Source organism: Nuphar pumila, chromosome 1 (genome assembly GCF_984573655.1).
Source record: "Nuphar pumila chromosome 1, dmNupPumi1.hap1.1, whole genome shotgun sequence".
Taxonomy (NCBI): Eukaryota; Viridiplantae; Streptophyta; class Magnoliopsida; order Nymphaeales; family Nymphaeaceae; genus Nuphar; species Nuphar pumila.
Genome location: NC_143249.1, coordinates 156513003 through 156535396, shown reverse-complemented (window position 1 = coordinate 156535396; position 22394 = coordinate 156513003). Strand labels below are relative to the sequence as shown.

Here is a 22394-nt window from a genome sequence, read left to right as displayed (position 1 = left end):
ACAGCAGCCGCCCCATCTATTAAGAGTCTTTATAATAGTGTTACATGTAAGCTACATGTACATTTACAAGAATGCCATCGTTGAACGTAGATATTAATCTAATGTACACATACAAATTTTACATGTTTGCCACAATGAATGAGAAGCAAATACTACTGAGATGACACAAATGTATCCTGACTGTCTTGGAACTAGATGACTAAAATAGCCTTGCAAAGATTAAAAAATGCAGAAATGCCCCTCTGAGCAGATCAACTCTGAAGCATTCATAATACCAGTGCCCAGAAATATTTTTTCACACAAACATGCAAGTACATGCATACATATATATTAATTTCTTAGAGACAATCACAAATATTTGTATCACATTTATGTCAACCAGAGGTTTTGCTTGGAAAATGTAAGGCATCTTTTTTTGTAAAAATCCTCATGTTTACAAATAAATAAATCTTTTTTTGTTGACGATTATCAATTTTCCTTCTTTCATTTTTTTTCTCTTTCCCTCTTCCCTCTATCCCGTCACTTCTCGTTCATCGTTTTTTTTTCTCTTATGTTTCTTCCTTTCTCTTTTTAAATTTCTTGTTCCTGTCTTCTCTTCATTCATTCTTCTCTTCTTCTTTTATTCTTCCTTCGTGCATGAGAGAGAGAGAGAGGTTCCTCTTAGGTGAAGGGTGGTACCTATGGATTATATTTATGCTAGAAAACCCTTAAGGGTAGTTATAAACAATCTGTGATATTCTTACAGATTATAATATATGATACCTAAGTGGTTTCCAAGAGAATACAAAAGAAATAAAATTGCAATTATATCATACTTGGCCTAAATGAGAAAAATGCACCTCATGTCTCAAGTAATTCATATTGATGATGGGCACGCTACAACATGTGTGTGCATCAGTGCACACATTTATTTGCAAGTGTGCAACAAGTATCTTATTTTTTGTCTGGTACTACATCTGATTTAAGTGTGCGTGCGGCATGACAGAATGATGTTTCTCCTAATCTTCAACAAGTATCTTATGTTGTGCCCGACACTACATGTCTGATTCGGGCATTATAGTGATTGGGAGTTCTTCGACATAAAAGCACTCAAAATTTTATATGGCAAAAATGCGTTTACTTTTCACATATGAAAGTGGATACCTGTGAAAGTGAATCACGGTATTTGGATTTCAACAAATTTCTCCGCATGTGCTTTCCTCGATGGAGAAGTGCAATCTACTTTGTTTTTAACATCATACGAAACATATGTCTGTAAAAATATAAAAATGGTTGTTCAGATTTACTCTAGCCAACCTGATACCTATTTGATACTTATCGGTTTTGAGACTATGAAAGTTGATTCTGAGGTATACCTCTAGTGTTCCACTATTTATGTCACTTAAGACTCCCTTGGGTGTTTCTAAACTAGACTTGCAATCTGACCATCGTTGTGCTATAGTCCAAGATTCGACTGTGGTCCTGCCTAAGCTAGATCACTTAGGAGTCAAACTGGACCCAGTTAAAGGCACCTTAACAATAAATATTGGGCCAGACTTGATTAAGCCTGATTCAAGTCTGTCTCATTCATGGTCATAAAGAATATAAGGAAGTTTTGACTAGGATGCTGAGTTTCTATGATGAGTATAATCCTTTTTGGTTTCAGTACTTGATGATGCTTGTACAGCTTAATATTACAGATAATTGTTGATGCTTGTGCAGTTGCTCTCCTGGAGTTAAAAGTTAGAAGTCATTTATGAGTTTTTTAAACAAACGTAATGCATTACATGTTTAATCTATACTAGATCAAAGTGTTGGATGACAGCAGCAGATGGGATTTGCCTGATCGAAACATTTGCAACTCTGGATCATCAGAAGTAAAGGCCCCATATATGCAGAATTTTGGAAAGAACTCTTGTCTGAGACAAGATGTTGACATATTTGGTCGAAAAGGGAGGTCTGGCCAACCATGTAGCGAGTTCATTTCAGCCACCAATCCTTTTGCAGAACAGGTTATCTTTGAAAATGTTGCTGATTGCTTTGGCCGTGATCCACAACAGAGGAATGCTTATGGGGAACATGATGTGACGAAGAATTTTGGTATTTCACATGCTGCCATTCCTACCTTTATGAACAATCGAAACATACTAGCATTTGGAGATAGTCATCCAGAACCTTCAAAGAATGCTTTTAGAAAAGAACCATGGGAAGATCGATGTCAATCCACTGCTGAATATGTTGATATTACCAATAAAAGTGGCAGCACATGTGGTACCAACCATTTTGTGGAGAACGTGAAGTCTTTTAATAATGATTCTGCGAGAAACAGATTTGTTTGTTCTGCACAAGCTTTATTTCTCCGTCCAGATGCATTTTCATCAAATTTTGAGCTGAGGCTTGGGCAGCCATCTGAGCAGGCACATGCTTGTGGCAGTTCTGCTGTATCTGTAAAGTCCCAAATGTTGGATGTTTTAGCTGATCCCAAGAAGGTCCTATTGTATGACCAGTTGAAACCAAGAGGTAACTGACTCAAATAAACTGCTACTGCAGTTTATAATATGGCTATGCTTTACATGAATCAACATGAACTGCTTGTTTATTGTTGCTTGTAGTTACTTGTGCAAAACTAGCTGAAAATTTTCTTCTCCTGAATTACTTGATTCAGCTATTAATACCAGGTTAACTGCAGAGTTTCAACAGTCCCTGCTATGCTCTCGACCAGAATCCTTAACCAACAAAGAAACAGCTAAAGAAAGTGAGATATATCACATGAAACATGGATTCAGAAGCATAAATGCTAACATGCATCGTATGAATGACCAGCTAGGAGAAAATGCTGTTAGGAGCTCATTGATGTCGACATTATATTCCCCAATAGCATGCTCTGGGTCTCATGAAGATAATGTACTTTCAGAGGATACCAATAAGCTTGTCAGTAGTACTGAGCAATTAATGGCCGGCCTACTTGGTGCTGATTCTCAGGTTGATAAATGTGACCTTGATGATTGTCGAAAATGTAAAATTGTGAGTGCAGATCCTTTCAATCATATTGCTATTGGCAAAAGTTCAGTTATGGGGACTTACACTTCAAACACCTTGCCAAACTTCTCTTTACATGCTAAACCATTGACAGAAGCTAGATTTTATGGAGTTACTGGTGGGAATTATGCTCACATTGCCTCAAAATGTCATGTGAGGCAGTCATCTTGCATGACTGATTCTTCATATTCTGCATATGATGCTAGAAGCTCTGGTCAGGTAGGATTGAGTCCTGCTGCTGGTAGTCATGATCTTTCTGCCACATCTAGTTCTGCTTTTCTGTCATTACCATCTCCAGTTGACTTAGCTTCTAAAAATCCAACATATTTGTCCAACTTTAAATCAACTCTGCAAAAGGGAAAGTACATTAATTCAGGCCAGCATAAGTTTGATGAGAATCCGAGAGTATTTGCTTTGAGGAATGTGGTTGGTATGCCTATGCATGATCATGAAATCACAAGCCTTGATTTATCTCAAAATGATGGCCGGCTATATTGTTATACAACTATGCAAATGCAGAGAAAGGAAGACAAAGAGGATAACATCAGGCCTAAACTAAATCAAGGATCCTTTCTGGCTGGTAAACGGGATATTCCTGAAGTTTCTGTAAGATCACTGCATACTTGCAGTAGCCATTGCTCAGGGGCTGGCTGCCCAAAGTCATGTTGCCTGGCAGGTATATTACTTCTGAACAAATTCCACTACAATCTTCAACTCAAGAATGGCACTTTTATAGCTATTTAACTTCGTTTGTTGCTTGCTGGTAATTTTTCTTTTACAGGTGCGACAAATGAATGGAATTTCATTATGCCCCAGGAGATTGCATTTCATTCTAAAGAAATGGATGCATCATCTCGACCTTGTTGCTGCAATCATGGTCACTATGAGCAAGCTCATCTCAGGTGATTCAAGTGGACATAGGTTTATTTGTTCTACATATCCTTCATGTGTTTTGGTAAAGATCATGGCATATGGGCGTGCATGGATTATCATGTCCCTTCATATATATATAATTCATTGTCTAAACTAGCTGTTAATATTGTTATCTACTTTATAACAGAGTTACCGGAAGCGCCTAGGTAAGTGGGGAAGCGCGCTTCGGAAGAGCGAAACGTCGCGCTTCTGAAACGCGCGGGGAAGCGCCATTTTTTAATGGAAAGCACACTTCCCTTTTATGGGAAACACGCTTCCCTTTAATGGGAAACACACTTCCCTTTTATGGGAAGCGCACTTCCCATCACGCTTCCCCGTGCTTCCTCCTCGCTTCCCCCATTTTTTTCAATTTTTTTTGTATTTTTGTATTTATTTTTAATTTTTTTCGCTACCCCTCACTTCCGAGACGATTCCCGATTCGCTCCTAAGTGGTCCCACGCTTCCCGCTTCCTAAATTTTTGAAAGTGCCTCGCTTCCCGCTCCCGCTTCCCGTATCGCTTCCCTCTCCCGCTTCCTCAACTGACAACCATGCTTTATACTTTTATTTACATGCAGTCAAGGATCTTATTTTAGGTGCTTTGTTGAAGAAGCGGATGTAATTCATTTTAATGCTCCTTGGAAGTTGTGCCTGTAAACTATCACATTGACCTTGGCACGGGGACAGGACATTGCACAGACATATCTACTATGATATGGGATTTGTAAAAGCAGGACAAAAGGGACATGGTTTACATTGTATGTATGTGTATGTGCATGCATACATGTGTATTCCGTACATCCAGAATTTTTATTCTAAGCCTAAGGGCACAAATATAATCTTAAGTGCATATTCTTGAACAACCACCCATTGTGGTCAATAAAAACTAAACAAAAATCTAAATTAAAGATCAAAATATAATGTAATCAATGACAAACTTAAAGGAAAAAAAGCTACAAAGTAAATGATCTATATCATAAAAAGAAACAGATGAAGATAGGGATAATACTGGCCACATCCAACACAGATTTGGCTGTGTCCATGAGATGTCATACTGTGTCCGATATTGTCATACATGCTAATGTAACATAGTTGGAAGTGCTGCTGCTGTGTGGAATGATATGCTTTGGATGGTCTTGCAGAATGCGGTTTGAGGATGTGAAAATAATCCTTAAGAATGCCAAGAGCCCTGTAGAAACAATTGCTTTGATTCATATGACAAATAATGAAAGCCATTGGTGTAAGTGTGCAGCCAACAAATACAGGTTGTGATCAGAAACAAGTTACAGACTCCAGTGACTTAGTACCATGATAAATAGATTTAAAGGGATGTGAATATGCAACGAATATCCTCGAATTCTGTTACTGCTGCTAACTATCAACATGGGTGGATGTGTCCACTATTCTCTTGGTGCTCAAGTAGATAAGATGGTAAGCATGCCTTATTCAATCAAATTAGTGGTTTTCAGGTATTGTCCATAGGGCATTTTCTGGTTCTTGGGTTCAGTTTAACATGAAAATCAGTCTAAACATGCATTTTAGAAATGGCTGTGTGAAACTATGTGTGAGTGTGTGTCTATATATATGCATGTATGCATGTATATATCTACACATATCACAAACTTCTTTTCTTTTTAATGGTTCCTTTGATTTTCTCTCTCTCTCTCTCTCTCATTTGCCCACCTTACATGCAGCCTCCCTTCTCCAAATGTGTACCTCTCTCTCTCTCACCCACCGGTCCTTGCAGATACACATTTCAAGTGGATTTGGGTCAGATCTTTACCCTGTTCAAACTAATCAGAAATTTGAACATACACGTTTTTTTTATGAGGATCAAGTATGAAAGTTTGAATTGGAATAGCATAATCCATGGCCGATAGTTTGCTTTTCCTTTTCTTTCTGTTGCAATGCATAGGTTCTATGTGTGTGCGCACACAGGCACCCTTACTAGGATATTTTCACCCCTCTCCTCTTTTCTATTCGAGATTTATGGTGATAGAACACATCTACCTGTTCAATCAAGCAAATGAAATCTACAACTATGATTTTGAAAGTAATAAGCGACCTAACAAACATGATTCTCTCTCTCTCTCACGCATATATATAGAGTGATCGTAGCATGCAAAATGGGTTGAAATAGGTTTTTGCCGCTTGTATAGCATAATAGCAATTATGACCCCATAGATATGTTTGAAATAGGACTGTCCAAGAGCCGATCCCTAGGAAATCAATCACGTAGATCACATTATATGGTCAAAATTAAACTTTTTTTTTGCATGTTTCATATATATATATAGTGTTCTCCCTGGAGCACTTATATATACCTATTAAAAGCCATTATTTTTCGTAATTTTTTAGTTTTTTGCTTATCTTATCTTATAAATGTGACCATATATTTTCTTAGTTTTAAACAGTCACCGATATCGACGTTATTTTGAAAATATCGCTAGAAATATTGATATTTAAGGTAGCCGATATTAAAGGTAATATCTAACGATATTTTCAAAATACCGTTAGAAAACAAAATACTGTGATATTATCGCAATATTTTTGGGAAAAAACTCTTTTTTTATTTTAAGTTTTCATTTCCTATTTTTTGTTTCTTTTATATTTTAAAAACTTTAAAACATATTTCTTTATATTTTTGGAAGAAAAATAAACTTATTATTTTCTTAGCTTTTTGTTATTTATATTTTTTTCAATTTTTTACACTCCTGAGATATTCTTGAGATTTATTAACTTTTTGAAAATCTCTTCGAAAAATACCCTCGCCGAGAAATTACCTTTAACGATACAAGTGACTATGGTTAAAAACAAGTTTTAGATAATGTGATCGACACATGCATGTAGGTTTTTTTATGATTTTGAAAGACCAATGGCTCTCTCATGGGCTTAAAAGTGAAGGCTCCCGCAATGTCTCCTCGGTAGATCTTAACGCCGAGAGTAGGCCTTTCGAGCGCACAAGCAAGCTCTTAACACACACGCAGGAGCAGAAGCAAAAGTATGCGCATGCACAGACACAAACACAGAGAGAGCAAGGAGATATGAAGACATAAATTTCTTCATATCAATTGTAAGCAAGTACAAAGAGAGAGAGAGAGATAGTGAGAGGGGGGAAAGGGGCCCATTATTGAAGTATATGGGGCTTCTTAGTTCAAAGGCCACTGTAGATGCAAAAAGTGAAAAACATGGTGGTTAGAAATACGCTCCCTCGTCTAAGTTGGCGCCGTCCTCGGTGCCAATCGTTCATGGTAATCCTCCACAAGTTAACGATGATGCAACATGTAAGATGCTTTCTTCCACGTGACTTCACTCTCTAGTAAACCTTTCCATCGCAGCATATACTTCTTCACCTCGCCGATGTAGTTGTTGGAGTGGTTAAGGATGACTTTTGGTTCTCTGCTTGGGATGCTGACTGTTGATAGAGTGCGCTGCAGAATGGGAGCATGCTGAGGTATGCTCCATTGAGGATCTCCTTCATCTTTATGTAATGGCTTCAGGTTGGACACGTGGAAGACTGGATGCACTTGAAATTTTGATGGTAAGTCCAGCCTGTACGCCAAGTTCCCAATGCGCTTAGTGATGAAGGGACCATCATATTTGCGAATGAGGCCTCGATGGTGACCTTGAAAAATAGTTGTGCACTCGGGGAAGAGCTTCACCAACACTTTATCTTGAATGCGAAACGCTGGTGGCCGACACTTCTCGTCCACCCATTTCTTCAAGCACTTTGTCACTTTGTTCAAGTACGCCTTTGCTAACTTTGTTTGATCTTACTGATATGCATTAGGCACTTTTCCCTGTCATCAAGCGACAAGAAAGTGTAGAGTCTGCGGTTGTTGTCCTTTTGCAACTTCAAATGGACTATGGCCAGATGATTCGCTCTTCTGGAGTTTGTAGCAGAATTGGGTGACATCAAGTAAATCTACCTAATCTCTTTGGTTGGTACTAACAAAGTGCTGAAGATACTCCTCTATCATGCCATTGATCCTCTCTGTCTGTCCATCGGTTTGAGGATGAAAACTTGTGCTGAAATGCAAGTCTGTCCCCATCAAGCGAAATACTTCTCGTCAAAACTTTCCAATGAACCGTGCGTCTCAATCACTCACAATGCTCTCTGGGATTATCTAATACTTAATCACGTGCTGCATAAACAACTTTGCATTGTCGATGACTGAGCAGGTGGCGGGGGCAGGTACAAAGATAACACACTTCAAAAACCTATCCACGACCACAAAAATGGAGTTGTAACCTTGGGTTTTTGGTAAGCTGATGATGAAGTCCATGATGATGCACTCCCACAGACGGCTTGGTAGCGGTAGTGGCTCCAACAATCCTCCTGGCTTCTAGTTAACAGGTTTATCTTGTTAACATATCAAGCAAGTCCGCACGTAAGCGTCCACGTGGTTACACATTTACTGCTAGTAGAACACATGTTCCAACAATGCCAAACTCCTCTGTTGTCTTGGATGATTGACCCAACTTGTGTCATGACACTCATGCAACAAGCGCCTTAGCAGAGTATTTTGTCGCGGGATATACAAACGATCTCCTACAATGTAGAGCAAATTGTCCTCTAGCTAGAATCTCTGTGTTTTTCCTTCATTCACCAGCGTGATCAACTGTTGGGCTATAAGATCGTTCTTCGGTGCTTCTCGAACTTACTTGAAAAGATTGCTCGTCGGATGACTAGTATTGCCGCCTTACATGAGCAGTGCTACAAGTTTTGCCTTTCAACTCAAGGTGTCAATAACATTGGTCCGCCTTTTAACTCAGGGCATCAACAACAACATTGACTCGACTTGTACTTAAGGACCATGTCAAATTCCGCTAGAAAATCTTGCTGGCGGTCTTGTCTTGGACTTAGCTTTTTCTGAGTCTGAAAGTAACTCGTCGTAACGTTGTCAGTTCGCACAACAAATTGTGACCCCAGAAGGTAATGTCTTCATGTGCGGAGACAATGCACGATCGCTAACATTTCACAATAATGCACAGTGTAATGTTACTCGACGTCATTCAACTTGCGACTCTAAAATGCTACAGGATGACCTCCTTGAAGTAACACTGTAAAAACCGTAAGTTTTTGCCGTTAATTTGTTTTTTTTTTAAATGTTTGGAAACATGCAATTTGGACCTAAGATCCATATTTCGGATCTAGGACCCATAAATGGGTATTTATGCATAAATAATTGTGTTATGCTAAAATAATATTAATATTTGTAATAAAACAATATATATATATATATATATATATATATATATATATATATATATATATAGCGAACTCGAGGATCCACAGTTGGATCCATCTGGATCCAACTTGCGGATCCATTTTTGATGGGAGTAAGGCGTGGACCCGATTCAGGGTCGGTTACCGGGTCCCGGGTTCGGACCCGGGTCGCCCCTGTGTAACGAGCAAATAAAGGGGGGGGGGGGCAACCCGATATGGGTTGCCCGATATTTCTGAAAAGGGGGGAAAGAAAGAAGGGGGGGGGGTTTAGGGCGCTGAGAGAAAACCCTAACCCCTATCGTGTGAGGGAAAAAGGGGGGGAAAGGTGGGCCGCAGCCTCCGGTGAGAGGGTAACGGTCTCCGCTAGATTCAGAGGGATTCCTCCTTCAAAATGGCAGGCTGGTATCTCCTTCCCCTTGCCTCTCTGTTTTGCCCCAAACCTCTCACTCTCCCTCTCGTTTTCGTGCACGTTGCTGGAGCCTCCATCGCCGACAACTTCTTAACCGCGACAGGCATACGCGCCACCCTTGTCAAGCGGCGTTCCTTCCTCCTCCTCGTTGTTTCCCTTCAACCGGAGTTCAACGGTGGGGGGTTCGACCTCAGCCGATCTCTCTCTCGTAAAGACTGTCTCCGATCACCGGAAATTTGCGAAACGAGGTACGGGTACCTCTTCTTGATTCGAATGAGGCATCGGGTGGAGATTGGATTTCCATGCAACCTTTGATGGAAATCCATGGAGAACAGTGGACCCACGATTTCCACTGTTACCCACTCGCACCTTATGTATTTTTATGGTTTTGTAAAAAAAAAATCTATTTTCTTATTTTGGGATCAGCTGTTGGCTTGTTGGCAGCCAGCCGAGTGGCACTCGGCTGACTGCCAGCTGCTGGCCGAGCCGACAGGCCCAACCAAGTGATTGGCTGGGTAGGGTGCTGGTTTAGGTAGGATCGAGGCAGGCCCAGCCGACCCAGTCGGCTGGGTGCTGGCCTGTGACCCAAGTAAAATATATATATATATATATATATATATATATATATATATATATATATATATATATATATATATCATACTGGCCCTCAAACATTTTTCGGTATATATATCCATGATGCCTGTACTTGAACTGTTATGTTTCCTATTTATACATTCACTTTTGATTTCGTTGAAGCATTAATAGTCGTGGGAATGTGCATGCATCGTACCATCATACCCTGTTGTCAGATGTAAATATCCCCAGTAACTCTGAAAATTTCATTGAAGTATAAGGATATCATGCTGTTATTCTTTATTAAAATATATATATATATATATATATATATATATATATATATATATATATAATGCTCCCAAGGGTTCTGAATTTGGGTTTTATCCCTTAATGACTGGGTTTTTCATCTGATATCAGACATACACAGGTACAGCCACAGTGGCTGACCTGTGTATGTGCTGATAGGGCCAGCCGACAGGGTCGGCTGGACTGGTTTGACTAGCCGGCCAGTAGGCTGTCCGGTCCGGGGCTGACATACCCAACCAGCAACTCAAACATGTGCTGGATTACATGGTTTGATAGAAAGAAATATGAATTTTATACATGCAGAATTTTATTTTACGTACATTATTGTAGTTGTGCACTTAAAACGTGTGGATGTTGTGCTGTCATGCATTGCCAGGTCATTGATGTTGTGTATTTAATACAAGGATGCACACTTGATGGGAATACATACTTGCATGTGCACTCACACACTCAAGGCAGTATGCATTGGCATGGATATATGTAGGATGTTGCATGATTTCACGGGGCAAAGACGCATATGAATTAAGCACTTTCATGCTTATGAACAGTTTTGCTTTGAGGGCACATTTGGAATATGAGTCTTGCATGATAAATGACACAATGATTGGTTTTGGCATGCGATGCATCGATGGCCTAAATGAACCATCACCGGCCTCGAGAGCCGTGGGCTTGGTTGCTTTTCTTAAATATTTAATTGCATTGCTTAAATCGCACTTGTTGGTACTGCACACTACTGCACTGTTTTGGGTGTCCTCACGGGCGGAAATCCCGTGATGGTTCTCGCAGGGGTGGATGCGAGCTTTTGCTCTTGCTTTTGTATGCTAGAGTGCAAACTTCAAATAATGGCTTTTAATAACAGACAATAATTAAAAAACAGTGTAATATACCTTCTGGGATCACCCATCTGGAGAATGAGGATCTTAGAAATCCGGTCTTAGGGAGACTGTGAGGATACAAAAAAACTCCGTGGTTTTACCTTTGTCCCCTGAACCCGATATTGAGGTTCCTTCTCCTGGCCACGGTTTTAGGGAGAGTCCGCCACTTTACCTGGGGGTGGTGTGTTTTGACATAACTGTTGTTTTGGTACAAAAAAAGTGGCACTTGTGGGCGTGGGGTGTCCCTTGTGTCTCTGACATTAGATGTGGAGGTCTAATGTTCCGAAGGTGATTCGGTCGAGGGCTAAGTTGGAACCCAGTAATAAAATACAAATTGTATGTTAAGCTACCCTGGGAACCTACATAACCTCGGGGATTATACCCGTTTGGTGTATCCGCGGGCCACGGTCATTAAAAAGAGAAACTTAAAGTGTGTGCATTTAATAGGGCATGCATATATAAACAAAAAGATTTAAATGAAAGATAATAAAAGGATTCATGCATTGCAAAAAAGTCAAACATTTTCCTGTTATGCATTAGATCGTGCATACTTTAATGGTTCCCTCAATCAATACATGATGGTGAGTGTGAAATGTTTATTTTTTGTTGCATGCTGAAGTTTTAGTATTTACTACTGCTTTACTGTCTTCGTATGCTTAACATTTATGATTGTTGCATGAATAAACTTCTAAATGCTATAAACTGTCTTGTATGTATTTCCCTCAATTGTTGCATGGTACCTTATCTTACCCCTTTATCTCACTCGTTTCATTAAGAAGTAGCCGTGCTCAGGATTTCGATTCTGACACCCTACTTTATTGGTTTTTCGCAGGAACAGGGGATCAGTGAAGTCGACAGCTACTGGAAGGGCGCTAAAGTCACACTGAGTTTTTGACAGCTTCATTGGTGGACAGAGTGGCTCTTTTCTTTTTGGTTTTTCAGTCTAGTGTCCTTTTCATTTACTTATTTACGTCAGTGGTTATGTTACTTTCTATCGAGTAGAACACTGTCTTAGAGGTTTCTCCTTAACTCTTGAATAAATAAATTTAGTTTGGTTTTATGGATAATGATTGCAAGTTCATTGTGGTGTTTAGCTATCCATCTGGAGTTGGGACTGTGAGGACCCCGGGTCTCTAGGAAGTTTTCCGCACTGAAAAAAAAAATTGCATAAATAAAGGGGATGAGTTGGGGTCGTTACAAACACCCCACCAATTACGAAGTCAGACGCATCAGTCTGCACTTTGAATGACTTCTAGCAATCTTACAACTGTAGTACATGTTCTTCTATCAAGGAATGGTTCAACTTCTCAAAAGCTTCCTAGCACGCATCCGACTATAGCCATGATCTGTCTTTCTCCATTAGGTCGATCAGCAGGGCGACGATCTGAGAGTATCCTTAAATGAATCGCCGGTAGTAGTTGGCAAATCCCAAGAAATAACACAACTCAGGAACCTTAGCAGGTGGCTCCCACTTTTCAATAGCTTCGACTTTCTTGTGATCCGTTTTCAATCTGCCTCCTCCCACAATATGACCAATGAAGTTAACTTCTCTCTGGCCAAATAGACACTTTTTTCGCTTGACGTACAACTCGTTATGCTTCAGAGTTTGAAATACACTCTAAAGGTGTTGAATATGCTCTTTCATAGAATTGCTGTACACCACTATGCCGTCTAGGTAAACCACGACGAACTTGTTAAGGAACAGGTAAAATATCTTGTTTATCAGGGTAGAGAAGGTCGCAGGCGCATTCGTCAAGCCGAATGACATAACAAGAAACTCAAACGCTCCATAACGCGTTACACAAGTGGTCTTGGCATCATCTCCTTCAACGATTCTTATATGATCTCAAGTCCAACTTATTGAAAATCTGAGCTCTTCTGAGTTGATCGAACGGGTCCGCGATCAAAGGAAGCAGATACTTGTTCTTCACTGTCAATTTATTCAGCGCTCGGTAGTCAACGCCCAAGTGCTTTGACCTATCGTGCTTTGCCTAAAACAACATGGGTGCTCCAAACGGTGCTTTTGATTGTTGGATGATCCCTGCTTCGAGCATGTCATCCAGCTTCTTGCGTACTTCCTACAACTCAGGAATTGCCATACGATATAGAGTCATTGCGGGCGGCCGTGCACCTGACACTAGCTCCATTTGATGATCTACCTCACGCCTTGGAGGTAGCTTCTTCGGCAGTTCGGCAGGCATAACATCACCAAACTCCTTCAGTGCGGGCACTAGGGGCCTTAAAACATCAACGACTTCTACAACTTCCTTTAGTTCTTGGATTGTGACAAGAAAAGTCTCATCAGCTCCTTTCATCCCTTTCGTTAGTTGGAATGCAAAGACAAAACGCTCGCGAGGCTTCTCTGTAGGTAGCGTGGTAGTCATGCAAGGCTAATTTTCACCCTCAAAACTCACAATGTTCAGGTGAGGCATCAACATTGCCTTGTTACTTCTCAAAAATTTCATTCCAAGGATGACTTTGAAATCATCCATTGTTGTTACTGAAAGTGTGGTTCTTCCACACCATCTTTGCATTCGTACTGATGCCTTACATATAACACTATAAATGGTTTTTTGCTTTGGAGTTGACCACTTTCATACAACTTTACTTTTTTTTTCACTGGAAACCCAAACGTTCTGCTTCTTCACGAGAGATAAAGTTATGCATGACACTTGTGTCTAGCAACGCTTTGGTGAGTCTTCCGTTGAGCAGGAGTTACAAGTACATCAGTTCCTTGCATACAAGTGGTTTCACGATATCTTTCACCTTCATTGCATTCATCATCTACATTGCTCCAACAGTCGATGCTTCTGCAGGTTGACAAAATTCTTTGCCTTGAATTTTGACCAACCTGTCAGGCATGATTCAGTTGGTTCGTATTGCCAACATTATTTCCTCGATCATTCTTTCGATTCTCCCTTCTATTGTTGTTGTTATTACGGTCATTTCCAAATTGTCTCTCCTGAAATGTCGTATTGCGTATATCAATTTCAGCAAGCTTTTCTATAGCTGCAAGCGTCACACCGAGAGTTCAAGGGTCTTGACGGTTGACCTCCGTAGCAACCCACCACTGCAATCCATGCATGAAGTGGAACAACCGGTTTGCATCGCCCATATCCTCGATGTCTAGCATCATCGAGGTAAAAGCCTTGACGCACTCATGAATTGACTCTCTTTGCTTCAATGATAGCTTTTTGTTGCAAGCTATTCTTTCTTCATTCTTAGGCAGAAAGTAGTCGTGTAGTTCTCTCTTGACATCCTCCCATGAATCTACCACAACAACACCACGTCTAATTTCGCCTAGGCGGCGTCTTCACCAAAGGATAACATCATCCATAAGATACATTGTTTGCAGTGCGCAAGCCAACATCAAGGTACTGCTCTATCTGATAAACAAAATTGTCGAGGTCTCTCGATAGGTTCACACAATTTGATACGCGACTTATCCACATGTGCTGTTGATCCACTAGCCGGGGCAGTCCTCAACTGTCGCTCAAACTGGTCATTCTTTCGTCGAACCACATCCATTTCTACAACCATGATGTCGAACATTTCTGGCAGATCATGGAACTTTATGGTAAGAGTTTCCACAATGTCATCGAACTTGGTGGTGAGACTCGCTAGAGATTCTTCCACCCACTCAACTACTGTCTTGATCTCGTGATCAAGTGCCTTAAAGGCAATGTCCGTCTCATAACTGGCTTGTCCACATTGTTCACAGATCTCGACACCTCGGTGACATCCCGCATGAGAGCTGTCACATAGTCATCAGCCTTGAAGGCTTCTTCAGGAGGAACCTGACTTCCCGGAAGATCACATTTTGTTTCTTTGGAGCCATGCTTCTACGAAGAATGTCAGATCTCTCGACATTGGCTGTCAAATCCTTGTCCCAAAGCTTCAACAAGGCTCTGGTACAAACTTGTCACGGGCTTAAAAGCGAATGCCCCCACAACATCGCCTCAGTAGATCTTAACACTGAGAGCAGGCCTTTCGAGCACACAAGCGAGTTCTCAACACACACGCAACAACATAAGCAAAGTACACGCATGCATAAATACATAGAGAAAGCAAGAAGATATGAAGACAAACTTTATAACAATTGTAAGTTTATTTATTTAGAGAGAGAGAGAGGGCCGTTATCGAAGTATACAGGGCTTCTTAGGCCAAAGGCCATTTACAAGCACTGGAGAGTAGGGGTGACAATCGGGTCGGATTGGCAGGTCAACATACCTCAACACGAACCCGACCCGTTTATTAAACGGGTCGGCTGTGGCAAACATGAACTCGACCCATTTATTAAACGGGTAACCCGACACGACACGGTTAACCCGTTTAATAAACGGGTCGGGTAAACGGGTTGGTGGGTTAGCGGGCGGGTTGGGTTCGGGTAAACGGGTTGGTAGGTCGAGTTCGAGTAAACGGGTTGGCGGGCGGGTCGGGGTCGGTTAAACGGGTTGGCGGGTCGGGTTCGGGTAAACGGGTTGACCTGCTCGCCTAACTCGTTTATTAAACGGGACAGCCGGGTTGGCATACCCCTAACACGAACCCGACCCGTTTAATAAACGGGTTAGGCAGGTCGACCCGTTTTCGACATGAACCCGTTTAAGCCAAACCCGAACCCGACTAAGAAGCGGATTGGCGGGTCGTGTCAGATTTTGCCACCCCTACTGGAGAGTGCCAAGAGGTATACACAATAGATGCAAAAAATGAAAAATATGACGGTTCAGAACAAGCCTAGAGTACCGTAATTTCATGACTTAAGAAATTGCATTTTAATATCCAGAAAACATGATCCAAGCTATGGTTCCTATCAAACAAACTATGTCGAATACATCTATGAAATCTGATTGAGAATATATAACTTGAACCTATGATTTCTAGTGGGTGGATATAGGTGCTCCCATATATATATATATATATATATATATATATATATATATATACCTTGTGTGTGTACATCTATGTCACATGGGTGCGGGTGCGACACGGGTGCGGCGCAATTTCAAAAATTTTGGACACGGGGACTCGACTATATATATATATATATATATATATATAGAAGCAATAACATAGCAACAGAAAAAATTTATTAGCAATTTCATTGTCATTTATCAGTACATGAATATATAAAAATATCAAGTTTTTCAGTAGAGAAAATATGACTTGCATATGAAAATATACATCTTACAGGAAGAGGGCACATTCATGTTTCAGTTACCTTTGCTCTCGCTAAATCCTGGTTGTATTGTATTTATATTCCTTTAAATTGATAAATTGAAAGATATTTCAAAGTATTGGTCCTGAACACTGAGAAGCAACTTTCTAGTAGGCAACTCACCCTTCGTTGGAGGAATCACGCTTCCCCTTAAAGATCACACATCCCCAATCAAATGGACTGCAGTTGCATAGACTGTGCAATGCAGTCTGTGACTGTGCACAGTCACAGACTGTGCAGTTGCAGTTGCACAGACTGTGACTGTGCAACTGCATTGCAGTCTGGTTATATATATTTTTTTAAAAAAAAGTTATATAAAAATTGATTTTTTTTTTGTTTTTCGTCTTGAAAATGGACATTTTTGGACTCGGTCAAAGTTGACCGAGTCCAAAATGTGGATGGACTCGGCCTCGACTCTTTGATCGAGTCCGACTCGGCGTTGACCGAGTCTGGGCCGAGTCCGAAGCCGCACCCGTGTCCGCACCCGTGTCGGGGCGTGTCGACTCGGGTGCGGCGCCTCCCTAGCCGAGTCCGTGTGACATAGGTGTACATAGTGTTGAGAATAGGTGGTTTTTGGTTAAGTTCTCCTATATTAGAGGTATTCTGTTTTTTTTCAGTATGACTGAAAATTCGAAATGTGATTCCAAACTGGAACATATTGGGGAGTATAAGGCTTTTGCCAACCCATTCTCATATGGCTCTTCCGTAAGGTTGAATGAAACCAACTATGCCAGGTGGTCCAGAACTTTTATGATGTCGGTATCTGGACATCGTCGAAAACATATTTTGTTGGAAGGCAAACCCACTGAGAAATTGGGAAAATATGTCACTTGGGATGAAGATAATGACATAGTTATGTCATGGATCATGAATTGTGTCGAACCCCATGTTGCCGATGGATTGATCTACTATAATACAACCAAACTAATGTGGGACAATCTTCGTGATACATACTCACAAGAAACGAATGTGAGTCGTATCCTGCAAGTTGAACAAGAAATATATAACTTGCAACAGGGAGATCAGACCTTGGCCCAATACTATGCCTCTGTCAAAGCTGCGTTTGAAAGACTTAATGCTCACAAGCCTCTTTGTTGCTCGAAGCAAAAGGATCATCAAGAACAAACCATGGTTGCTCGTTTTCTTACAGGTCTTTCTTCAGATTTCTCTGTTGCAAAAGTTCAAATGTTGACTGGTTCAGATGTTCCCACTCTTGCTGATGCTTACAATCGTCTGAGTAGACTTGCGATCTCTCTGCCACAATCTCAGCCTGTGACTCAGTCATTTGCTCTTGTTGTCCCATCTAGTTATGGGCGTGGAAATATTCAGAATATCAGAGGACGAGGACGTGGACGTGGTATGGGAGGCAAAGGAAAGCTTCAATGTACATTCTGTGGAAAATCTGGACATTTAGAAGATCGTTGTTGGGATAAGCATGGTCGGCCAAACTCTTCTTCATCAAAGTCATATAACCCTAAAGCAAATGTTACTACTATTGAGGCAACAAATGCACCAGAGACTATCACTGCAAATGAAAGTAGTATCACCCTTAGTCGTGCGGAATATGATGAGTTGATTGCTCTTCGACCTTTGAGTTCCCCCACTCCTATAGTTGGGGTTGCCTTTTCAACCGGAAATCATCTCCATCCGAATGATAGTAAGTGGGTTATTGACTCTGGTGCATCCAGACATTTGTGTGGAAATTCACGTGTTTTCTCAGATCTAAAGGTCATTAAGGCTCAACTTGGAGTCTCATTAGCCGATGGGAGCTCCTCTCCGGTTGTTGGTCAGGGAAATATTTCTATATCCTCCTCAATACAGTTGAAAAATGCTCTTCATGCTCCAAACTTTCCTCAAAGTTTACTTTCTGTTAGTTGCCTTATTAAAGAACAAAACTGTAGAGTAATATTTGATCCAATGGGTTGTCATTTTCAGGATTTGCTGACGGGGAAGAAGATTGGTGGAGGCTATGAAGAAAATGGACTTTACTACCTACATCATCCAATGGGTTCTGTTCATGCTGCAGTGGAACATTCATTTAGTCCTGTTCAGTGGCATCGTCGTCTTGGCCATCCTTCATTGTCAAAGCTTCGGTCGGTCTTTCCTCAGATTCCTTCCACCACATCATTTCAGTGTGAAGCATGTCAGTTGGGCAAGCATCATCGAAGCTCGTTCCCTTCGAGTCAGAGTCAGTCTAGTAATAAAGTTTTTGAACTTCTTCATGCGGATATATGGGATCCTAGTAAGATTCCTACTAGGACTCAGTGTCGTTATTATCTTGTTATTGTTGATGATTTCTCTAAGTTATCATGGGTATTTTTAATAAAAGAACGATCTGAAGTTCCAAGTCTTATCAAATCCCTAATTCTTGAAATAAAAACTCAGTTTGAATCTATTGTCAAGATTGTTCGCACTGATAATGCTCTCGAGTTTAAATCAAAAGGTCTGTTAAAATTTTACCAAGATCATGGCATCCAACCCCAAACTTCCTGTGCCTATTCATCTCAACAAAATGGGGTGGCTGAGCGAAAACATCGGCACCTCCTTGATGTTGCCCGAACCATTATGATTCAATCAAATGTTCCTGCCTTATACTGGGGTGATGCGATTACCACTGCTTGCTATCTGATCAACCGCATGCCTTCGTCTTCTGTGGGTGATCAAATTCCATTACATATCCTAAAACCTGATGCCCCACTTTTTTCTTTCTCACCAAAAATATTTGGATGCGTTTGTTTTGTACACAAACTTGGCCCTGACCGTGATAAATTAGCCGCTCAAGCTACGAAATGCATATTTATCGGTTATCCAAAAAATCAAAAGGGCTATCGATGTTATGATCCTATTTCTCGCCGAGAGTATGTCAGTGCAGATGTATCTTTCTTGGAATCTTCTCCATATTACTCTAGTTCCGGTTCCCCGTTGCAGGTTGATCCAGCTGAATCTTTTCCATTACCTATCCCTCCTTTTCCTTTGGAATCTGTGCCCTCCTTACCGGACTAAACTTTATCCTCTTCCAGATTTAATAATCCGCCATTGGTATATGTGCGTAGAGCTCCATGTCCGCAAGAGCCTTCATCTTCTTCTTCTCCTGAGGTAAGTTCTACTAACAATAGTGATATTCAGGATGATGATAGCAGGCCTATTGCTCTACGAAAGGGGACAAGACAATGCACCTTATATCCCATATCTCATTATGTCTCCCATGCCAGAATTGGACATCAAATGAAGTCGTTTATTTCAACCTTGTCTGCTGAAACCATTCCTCTGAACTATCACCAGGCAACACTCGATAATCGCTGGAAGCTGGCTATGCAAGAAGAAATGACAGCTTTGGTCTCTCAGCATACCTGGGATCTAGTTGATTCCCCAGCAGATGCTGACATTGTTGGATGTAAATGGGTATATACAATAAAGTACAAATCTGATGGTTCTATTGACAGGTACAAGGCCAGATTAGTCGCGAAAGGGTATACTCAGACATATGGAATTGACTTCTTTGAAACTTTTTCTCCTGTGGCACGGATGGGTACCATCCGTCTTGTTCTCTCAGTAGCTGTTCAACATGGTTGGAGCTTGTGTCAATTAGATGTGAAAAATGCATTTCTTTATGGGGATCTATCTGAGACCGTTTACATGCAACAACCTCCAGGTTTTGAGGTTGAGGGGGAGTGTCAGAAGGTGTGCAGATTGAGAAAGGCGATTTATGGCTTGAAACAAAGTCCTCGTGCATGGTTTCAAAAGTTGTTTGAAGTGATGTCAAGCTTTGGCTTTAATAGATCGGCAACAGATCATACACTTTTTATAAAGAAAACTAGCTTTGGCATAGTTGTTATGGTGGTATATGTTGTTAAAATGTAAAACTGTACATATATGTATATATAATAATATTATATTATTATATATATATATAAATACATTTTTTAATTTCTTTCTTTTCTGTATTTTTTTTCCTTTATTTTTATTTTTTGTCTTTATGTCATCTAGTTCAATTTGAACTAGAATGACTGTTGCTAGTCAAGTCCTGTCCAGACTTGACTAGCAATAGAGCTGTTGGACTGACACATTCCAACAGCTCTAAATAGAGCTGTTGGACTGTGCCCAACAGCTCTATTGAGTCCTCTTTCAGCTGTGTATATAAAGGGGTGCAGCCCCTCTTGTATTTTACTCCAATGCTTCTTAAGCAATTGGTTTTTCATATCAATAAAGAATACATTTTTATTTTTATTTTGTTTCCAGTTATACCCTTTTTAAGGGTTATGCTTTAGTGTCATTCTTGACACTTGCTCTTGTTAATCAAAGCTCGTGTTTCGAAGATCCCCATTTCATTTCATGGTATCAGAGCCGCGGAAGTACTAAATCTTGAGGAAAAACTGCCTCGGTTTCCGTGCCCGTTTGCAAAAGTGTTCGCCACTTGAAGAGAAGTGTTTTATCACTTCATTGGAAAAGATTTCACATCTTGTTGTATTGTTTTTTTTTCTTTCTTTCTCATTTTCCTTCTTGTTTCTCTTCTATCCCTATTCTTTCTCTCCTTGTAATCGATGGATGACAATGATAAAGTCACCATCATGCCTATGAAACTAAGCGATACGAACTATGTAACATGGGCTTCAATCATGAAACACCATATATGGGGAAAAGGCTTATGGGGGATTGTGGATGGTTCCGATTCGGAACCTAAGCTATCTCTTACTAAAAAGGAGGGAGATAAAGACGTCCCTCTATCGGAAGAAGAGAAAATCAAGGCTATAGCCTCATACGAGAAGAAATGGAAAGAATGGAGAATATCTCATGCGAAGATAATGTCATGGCTTATCAATAGCGTTGACATTAAAAAATGCTCAAGTCTTGCCAAATTTGATCATGCCGATAAGGCATGGGAATACCTTAAGAATATGTATTCCCTTAAAGATATTGCACACGTGTGCAACCTCCAAGAAAAAGTTCGAATGATGACACAAGGAGACAAAACTATTCGTGAATATTACAATGGGTTGTCCGAACTTTGGGAAGAACTTTCCCTTTTAGAACCAAAGTGGCATTGTGCCGAAGACATCGAGCTTCGTCAGAAACAACTCGATGTTGAACATTTTTACCAGTTTATCACTGGATTAAGGCCAGAATTTGAAACCACTAAATCGGCCCTACTTCACCGGGGGAAAATTCCTTCTATTGTTGAAACTATTGAAGAGTTAACAATGGAAGAAAATCGTCTCCGGAAAGGTTCTTCAAAAATTGAAGATGATTCCGTTTTAGCCGTGTCTAGACCAGGGAATCATGTTCGATCATATAGGCCTCCTCACTTTAACCGACAAAATGGTGACTATGATAAGAAGAAAGTTATTTGTCATCACTGTCATGAACCGGGACACTACAGGCCACAATGTCCCAAACTTAAGGAGCTGAGAGAAAAAAGAGCTGCAATTGCTGGATCGGAGCCTAAAGATCAGGATGCACCAGTTTCCCTGGCCCAACTAATGGAGATCCTTCAGCCTCTCATCAAAGGTGCCTCTTCCTCATCTGAAGCTTCAACCGGCGCAGCAGCCTCATCTTTTTCTGATTTAGGTAAAATTTCTTGGCTTCTTGACTCTGGTGCATCTTTTCATATGACCCCAAATAATCAAAGTCTATCCAAATGTGTTAAAAATAAAACAAGTGTGTCAAAGGTCTTTACTGCTGATGGAACTTCTCTTGAAATAGAAGGAATAGGAGATTTTGAAAAAATTTATAAAACAAAAAATTTTTTTATTCCAGAAATTAGACATGTTCCCAAATTAAATTTAAATCTTTTATCTGTATCTCAAATTTCTGATTATGGGTGTAATATTTCTTTTTCTTCTCATGGTTGTTGGGTA

General features: G+C 40.4%; 1 protein-coding gene across 4 annotated transcripts in view; it reads left to right on the top strand.

Moving 5' to 3' along the window:
• Window positions 1-22394, top strand: part of LOC149849247 (uncharacterized) — a 170938-nt gene that overhangs the window by 44735 nt on the left and 103809 nt on the right. For all 4 annotated transcript variants that reach the window (XM_089999149.1, XM_089999131.1, XM_089999139.1 and 1 more), the window contains 3 exons: window positions 1785-2499; window positions 2669-3694; window positions 3800-3920. In XM_089999149.1, coding sequence (XP_089855275.1) covers window positions 1785-2499; window positions 2669-3694; window positions 3800-3920 — 1862 coding nt within the window. The remainder of the gene's footprint in view (window positions 1-1784; window positions 2500-2668; window positions 3695-3799; window positions 3921-22394) is intronic.